The sequence below is a fragment of the Halichoeres trimaculatus genome, unplaced genomic scaffold, assembly GCF_033239565.1.
Source record: "Halichoeres trimaculatus isolate MK-OKI-2021-1 unplaced genomic scaffold, fHalTri1.1 fHalTri1_scaffold_11, whole genome shotgun sequence".
In the NCBI taxonomy this organism is placed as follows: Eukaryota; Metazoa; Chordata; class Actinopteri; order Labriformes; family Labridae; genus Halichoeres; species Halichoeres trimaculatus.
In genome coordinates, this window is record NW_027437189.1 from 4,320,940 (window position 1) to 4,328,977 (window position 8,038).

At 41.4% G+C, this 8,038-nt stretch overlaps 1 protein-coding gene across 1 annotated transcript in view; it reads left to right on the forward strand.

Moving 5' to 3' along the window:
- Nucleotides 1-7,790, forward strand: part of LOC141799163 (natural resistance-associated macrophage protein 2-like) — a 19,064-nt gene extending 11,274 nt beyond the window's left edge. The window contains exons 9-16 of the mRNA XM_074681298.1: nucleotides 856-1,011; nucleotides 1,085-1,243; nucleotides 1,332-1,418; nucleotides 1,833-1,952; nucleotides 2,029-2,178; nucleotides 4,290-4,363; nucleotides 4,448-4,601; nucleotides 6,289-7,790. Coding sequence (XP_074537399.1) covers nucleotides 856-1,011; nucleotides 1,085-1,243; nucleotides 1,332-1,418; nucleotides 1,833-1,952; nucleotides 2,029-2,178; nucleotides 4,290-4,363; nucleotides 4,448-4,601; nucleotides 6,289-6,396 — 1,008 coding nt within the window. The 3' untranslated portion in view covers nucleotides 6,397-7,790. The remainder of the gene's footprint in view (nucleotides 1-855; nucleotides 1,012-1,084; nucleotides 1,244-1,331; nucleotides 1,419-1,832; nucleotides 1,953-2,028; nucleotides 2,179-4,289; nucleotides 4,364-4,447; nucleotides 4,602-6,288) is intronic.
- Nucleotides 7,791-8,038: the final 248 nt, after the last annotated feature.

Consider the following 8,038-nt stretch of genomic DNA (forward strand, 5'->3'; position numbering starts at 1 on the left):
TAAAGGCTAAAACACGAGCTAAAGGCTGAAACACTGACTAAAGGCTAAAACAACAGCTAAAAGCTAAAACACAAGCTAAAAGCTAAACCATAAACTAAAAGTAAAAACTAGAGTTAAAGGCAAAAGTACGAGCCAAAGGCCAAAACATGGGAATAGGCTTAAGCATGGGTTAAAAGCAAAACACAAGCTAAGGACTTAAAGAAGAGGTAAAGGCTTAAGCGCTGCATAAAAGCTAAAACATGAGCTAAAGGCTAAAACAGGAGGGAAAAGGCAAAAACATGTGTTCAAGTTAAAAATATGATCTAAGGGCAAAAGCAAGAGATAAATGCTAAAACACAGGTTAAAGGTGATAATATGAGATAAAGGCTAAAACACAAGCTAAGGGCTAGAATACGAGCTAATGGCTAAAACATAGGTTAAAGGCCAAAACATGAGCTAAATGCTAAAACACAGGCTAAAGAGAGGAAGCTGAGCACTGGCAGGACATAATGAGGACTATCCTTACATTTAAAAAAGTTTTCTTGATCTAAGGAAAGTAGAGTTAAAAAGATCTGATTTTCTTAAATTCCCAAAATAAACACGTTTTGTTTAGAGTCACGTCTTCACGACGGTGTCCATCCTGCTCACAGTCCTTGTTTAAAGCTAAAGCTCTGTACATCCTGCAGAAACTCAACAAAAGAAAAAAAATGTGCAGAAAAATAAATCTTTGGGGCTAAAAATGTTATTTGCAGGTCAAAATAGTCTTTAATCCAGCCATAAAAACATTCTGACACATTTTACCCTTATCACCCCCTAGTGGAGAACATGTTCTCTGGTCAGAAGCAGAGTTTGCAGATGTTTGCTTTCTTTTCCCAGTATGTGACGGTGAGTCCGGATCAAGGCGAGGTCCTGAAGGGGATGTTTGTACCGTACTGCGAGGGCTGTGGACCCGTTCAGCTGGGCCAGGCTGTCGGCATCGTGGGCGCCGTCATCATGCCTCACAACATTTACCTGCACTCTGCTCTCGTCAAGGTGCGTCCACACCGCTAACTCCTCTTTTAAAGTCACCTGCTTCAAACTGACCAGCGTCCAAATGTTCCCTCAGTCTCGAGAGGTGGACCGAACCAACAAGAAAGAAGTCCGAGAGGCCAACAAGTACTACTTCATCGAGTCCACCATCGCGCTGTTCATCTCTTTCCTCATCAACGTGTTCGTGGTGTCGGTGTTCGCTGAGGCTTTCTACGGACGCACCAACAAAGAGGTGGTGAGTGTCTCTGCTGAAGCTCAGGAGACGTTTTCAAACTCTGGATGTTTCTGTCTCTGCTTCAGATGTGTTTGTGTCTTTAATCCAGTTTGACGTCTGCAACGAGACGGGAAGTCCGCACTCACACCTGATCCCTCAGGACAACCAGACCCTGACCGTGGACATCTACAGAGGAGTGAGTCTGAGCTTTAAACACATGAACACAAAGCTGAGTGTGAGTCTGAAAACAGTGTTGAATGAGGTTAATTGGTGAGTGAATGATCTTGTTTGTCTGGTGTTTAGAAAGAGTGTATGGCGCCCTCTGCTGGCCAAACTGAAATGCAGAATAAAGAATGAATAATGGTGAAACACTGATGCAATGTGGTGCAAAATGAGACCTTTAAGAAATAATAACCTGGATCTGAAGCACACAAAGTGAGCGTGCAGATCTTCAGAGGACAGAGCAACAGTTTTTCATGATTTAGAGTTGTCTTCAGGATCCTCTTTCCTTCCTTCAGTCAGGGTCTGAGAGGCCGAGGTGCTTGTTTTCTGCTGAGTGTAACACTGTTTTAACGGTGTTGTTGTTGTCGTGTTTGTGTGTCGCTCTCAGGGAGTGGTGCTCGGCTGTTTCTTCGGCCCCGCAGCGCTCTACATCTGGGCTGTAGGGATCCTCGCAGCCGGTCAGAGCTCCACCATGACGGGGACGTACTCGGGACAGTTCGTCATGGAGGTCAGTGACGTGCACTGACAGTCAAACACTCTCACTGACACACCCAGTGCTCAGTGACTTCTCTTTTCTTCTTCAGGGTTTCTTGAACCTGCGTTGGTCCCGTTTTGCTCGGGTGTTGCTGACACGGTCCCTCGCCATAACTCCCACCCTGCTGGTAGCCATCTTCCAGGACGTGCAGCGCCTGACGGGCATGAACGACTTCCTGAACGTGCTGCAGAGTCTGCAGGTCAGACTGAAGGAGCTAGACCTCAAAAGTTTCATTTAACCCTTTGAAACCTGAGCCTCAAAGTGTCTGCCTGCACTTTTTTTGCTCATAATATATTATAAAAATTCAGTTCTACACATATTGTACGAGGTAAAATTCACCACGACCCCCTCTTTTGGAGAGTAATCTCCAGAAAAAGACTCTGATAGCCAAAATTAACTTTGTTAAAAAAAAATTTTTTTAATGAAATTCAGAGAAAATCATAGAAATAATAGTTAGAGACTGCTTTAAATTCAATCACCAAGATCTTTGACAGCTCGCCATCTTTGGACGTTGCCCTCCATAACTCCATATTTTTGTCTGGCTGACAGTTGTTTAATGTCTCTGCTGCGTTGACCATTGTTATTATAAAATAAGCATCATATATCTGCAAGAGAAGGTACCTTTCACATTTGAAATGATACTGTACCAATACTTGGCACTCAACCTGTACTCAACGGTACCAATTTTTGGTACTTTTTGTGTTAATGTGGTAAAAAATATCATCTTTTAAATAATAAAACATATTTTTTAAACATATTTATTCTTCAATATATAACCTTGTAATGCTGTGTTCATGTCCAACATGGAAAATCTCCTACTCTCCCACTCCCTCACAGTCACAAGGATGCATTTAGGTACCTACACATGGTACCAGTTGATTTTATGTGAATTGGTACCTGGTACTTTTGACAGAATTTGGGCAGTTCCAGTGGCGGCTGCTGGTCAGTCGAGGAGGGGAAGCTCATTTTTCCCGGCCTATATCATAAATTTGTTTATTTAATTAAACGTAAATTCTACCCTCCGTCCTTTTCAAGAAAATGATCTGTGACCCTGTCGTACCAACCAGGTGTTTTTTCCAGGGATTTTTCCAGTGTTCTCTCAATGCTCGTTATTTTTAAGAAAGGTAAACTCGCTAAGGATCGGTAAAGCCTCCAGATCAGTCCAGAACAACTCAGAAGATGCTCTGGTGGAGGGTTATACTTCAAGATCGCTGACTGGCTCATTTCACTGTCAATCAAAAAGGGATTCAGCCTCAGACAGATCATCCAATCATCATGCAGAAGCCAAGCGTCCAGGCCAGCCCACTGCCTCATAGACCCCCAGAGACGCTGAGCGTCCGATGGGCGGGACAAAGCCCAGCGTTTATCCAATGACCGTCCAGTTTCCACAGTGGAACAACCCACTCTACGCTTCCCCTCTGAAGTCAGAAGACGCTCAGCGTCCGACTTTGTTAAAGCGCTGAGACGCTGCGGGGATGAATGAGAAGGAGGTGGAGCCAGTTACCTGTGATAGGAGCTGATTCTGAACTAAAGATGAAGGAATTCTAGCTCAGATTTTATCAATGAAATTTACACACAGCAGAACATATCCACACTTTTTTCAGGGACATTTTAGGGGAAGTGAGAGACGTGTGAGGCTTTTATGCTTTTTAACACCCCGCGCAGTGTCCGCTGGTGTCCATTCCCAAACAGCAGGGGGCAGTGTATCACAAACGTACGTCTACCAGAGCATATCTGTCTCTGAGATTTTTCCTGGTTCTTTTAACCTATTTCTCTTCTCTGCCGAGAGTGGCCACAATTTCACATCATGAATTATTTACCACTCGGTTATCACGGCGATCACTGAGTGATGCCTTTATTTCTGCACTTTGACCACTAGGAGATAAAAAATAACCAAAACTCTGTGTCATTGATTGTATTTTAAACTTTTCTTAACTTACAAAAAAAAAAAAAATCCTAAACTCTGAGAGGGTTGTTTGTATTTTATATTGGACTTAATGGCAGAGTGACTGTGCTGTCTTTTTTATTATTATTATTTTTTATCTTTTTTACTTGGAGAAAGAGAATGGGAATGAAATGAAGGAAAGAAACCTTGGTCCCACTTAATACGAGAAATGAACTTGATTATTTTCTGATTTATGACCTGGTGTATGACATTATTCTGAGGGACAAAAGGTAAAGATGGAGGATCACTTCCAGCTTGTGTTCACTGGGTAAAAAGTTGAAAATGCTTTTAAACAAAGGCAGAAATGTGTAACTGATTTGTGTGACCTCAGTAATGTTTCTCCGCTGGTTCCTTGTTTCTTTCAGCTGCCGTTCGCCCTGATCCCCATCCTCACCTTCACCAGTCTCCCGTCGCTCATGGAGGAGTTTGCTAACGGACTGTGAGTCAAACTGAACAATGAGAAACAGATTTAAGAAGTCATAAATTCATCTTTAAAAACCTGATCCTCTCGTCTTACCCGCAGAGTGTTTAAGATCGGCGGCGGCCTGGTGATCCTGATGGTGTGCTGCATCAACATGTACTTCGTGGTGGTCTACGTGGCCGCTCTGAACAGCGTGTGGCTCTACGTGCTGGCTGCCTTCCTCTCCATAGCATACCTGACATTTGTGGGATATTTGGTGGGTGACATCAGGAGCGGCTCTCTGTTAGCGCCCAGTCTGCTCCGGCTGGACTTGTGTGCATGTACAGTGGGGAAAATAAGTATTGAACGCGTCAACTTTTTTCTCATCACATTTATTTCCAAAGATGCAATTCAAACAAAATTTCTCCCAGACATTGGTATGAACTCAAATAATCCACACATGAAAAGAAATCACAACGTTCAGGTCCTAAATAATGATTATGGTGAATTAAGTACGATAACACAGAAAAAAGTATTGAACACGCTAACTGAGACTCATCTTATACTTAGTGGAGAAGCCTTTGTTTGCAATGACAGCTTCCAGAAGCTTCTTGTATGTTTGAACTAATGGCCCACACTGCTCAGGTGTGATTTTGGCCCATTCCTCTGCACAGATTGTCTTTAAATCTGGAATATTCTTTGGTGCAGATTGATTTTCTTTTTTTGAAACCATTTGAGAGTCAACTTTGCCGTGTGCTTTGGATCGTTGTCCTGCTGGAAGGTCCAGCCATGTCTCATCTTCATCATCCTGGTGGATGGCAGCAGATTCAGATCAAGAATTTCCCCATACATGGCTCCATTCATTGCTCCGTCAGTTATATGAAGTTTGCCAACACCATGAGATGAGAAACAACCCCATGCCATGATGCTTCACCTCCAAACTTCACTGTTGGTGTAGTGTTTTTTGGCTGATGGGCAGTGTCATTTCTCCTCCAAACATGGTCTGTAGTATGACAGCCCAAAAGTTCAGTTTTGGTCTCATCTGACCAGACAACATTCTCCCAGTATTCTACAGGCTTGTCAAGATGCTGTTTAGCAAACTTTAAACCAGCTTCAACATGCCTTTTCTTCAGGAATGGAGTCTTGTGGGCTGAGCGTCCATAGAGGCCATGGCGGTGGAGTGCATTGCCTATTGTTTTCTCTGTAACAATTATACCTGCTGCCTCCAAATCTTTCTGGAGCACTTTCAGGGTGGTCCTTGGCTGGTTGAGTACTCTTCTGACTATCTTTCTGACTCCCTGGTCAGAAATCTTCAAGGAGCTCCTGTGCGTGGCCTGTTGATGGTAAGGTGGTGCTTCTTCCACTTGTAAATAATGGCCCCAACGGTGCTGACTGGAATATTCAGGTGCTTTGATATAAGTCTGTAACCAGTTCCATTCTGATGCTGAGCAACAATCAGGTTGTGAATGTCTTCAGAGAGCTCTTTGCCTTTACCCATCATGAGGTGTGTGGTATTTAACTGCTTGGTGAAAAAACGACCTTTTTTATAGGACCATCAATTTGCTCTAGCCCAGCTGATGTTGGTTTGCACTAATTGGAAGTTCAAGTAATAATTACTGACAGATTTCAGGTGGTATGGTGCATTTCCTTGCCAAAGTATACAGCCTTTCCATGGTGTGTTCAATACTTTTTTCCTGTGTTATCGTACTTAATTCACCATAATCATTATTTATGGACCTGAACGTTGTGATTTCTTTCCATGTGTGGATTATTTGAGTTAATACCAACGTCTGGAAGAAATTTCGTTTGAATTGCATCTTTGGAAATAAATGTTGACACGTTCAATTATTATTTTTCCCAATGTATTTAAAATCCTCTGATATTTTATTGTTTAGAAATTAGATTGCGTCCCATTCAGCTGCAGATTACTCTTCATGGTTAACCTTTGTGTCCGTCTGCTGCAGGTGTGGCTGTGTCTGATCGCTCAGGGCGTGTCCTGGTTGGATCCCAGTGCCAGGAAAGGCAACGACACGTCGGTCCTGATCCAGCAGGAGCCGGAGTTCGACTCCTGAACCGTCAGACGTGAGATCGAGTGGACGCTTGATCCGAAGATGCAGCTTTGAGCAGCTTGACTCATAAACGACAGACTGTGGCTCCGGCTGCTCTCAGTGTTAAATAGAGACTGAAAAACACGGACTCTGTGAAGGAGCAGCGTGTCGAACAGGTACCGATCTTTACGTGAAGGTTTCATCCTTCAAGAGGAGTCACGGAGCTGGTTTGTGTTGATCTGATTTCAGCTTCAGACCTCAACACCCGAGTGTGATGTTCAAGGACGCCTCAGGAAGCTCGTTTATTTAATTCATCTCAATCAGAAAGACTCTTATTGTTGATTTTAACTTTTCACACCAAATAGAAACACAGATTTTCTTGTATGACCTGACTCAAAGCTTCATCTAATGGTTTCATCTACAGGAGCAAACATAAGATCCTGCTTATTACAGCATTTATGGCTCGTTTGCAAAGCTCGTCCCCTGATCGGCTTTAAAAAACAACTAAAAATCTACATTAGACGCTCCAGAGAGCACGAACAGGAACTTTTACAAGAGTAAGAGGAGATCAAACCACTAAATCTTGTGTAAAGTGGATGATTTGCTCTTTTTCTGAGCTGAAGCTGCAAAAAATGAAGTGTGAGATTCAAAAAGTCACAAATACATAAGCAGAGACAGAGCTCTGTCCGTCTGTTCTAGTCCAACCTGCTGCCCCTTTCCTCAAGTCCCGCCCAGTCTCACCCCGTTTCCTGCTTAATCTACAAAATACACTGCAAAAAATGAAATCCTATGAAGTGTTTTAGTCTTATTTTAGTAGAAAATGTCTTTTTAGACTTAACATGAGCCACATTCACCTGAGCAGTCCAGAAAAATGTCTCATTTCAAGTTATTCAAAGACAGAATTCAAGTCTGAAACAAGTAAAAAATGTGCTTGTCAAGATTATGTCTTGATATAAGTAGATTTCTCTTACCCCACTGGCAGGTTTTTTATACTCATATATGGTTGTCAAACCATCGTTCAAGTTTTTTTCCTTAAGTTTTTTTTATTCTTTTTAAGGCACAAAAAAAAGACAAATATTGGATTTTTTCAGAAAGTTACAGACATGTATCAGAGGGTTAAAAAGCTTATAAACTATAAAATACACAAAGTTAAAATGTGTGAAAATATTTTAAAATGTTTAAAAAGCATGAAAATAAATATTTCTTCATGGAATCACCAAAAAAATAATTTACTATATTTTTATATGAAGTTCATGATGTTTGATGCAGGGATGGAGCCAGGATTTCAATTCCGAGTGGGCCTTTAGTAACGTTACTTTATCGATACACTGAAAAAAAAAACTGAAATCGTATTAATTTATTTTGTCTTATTTTCAGCAGAAAATGCTTTTTTGACCAAATATGAGTCACATTTACCCGACAAGTCCAGAAAAATGTCTTATTTCAAGTTATTTAAAGACAAAAATTAGGTCTGAATTACTTGTGACAAGTAAAAAAAAATCTGCCAATGGAAGAAGACCAAAGTTACTAGTATTAAAACATTATTCTAGTTTTAAACAAACTTTTCTTGTTTTATTGGCAGATTTTTTTACTTGTTATAAGCGAATCAGACCTCATTTTAGTCTTTAAATAACTTGAAATAAGACATTTTTTAAACTGATAAGTT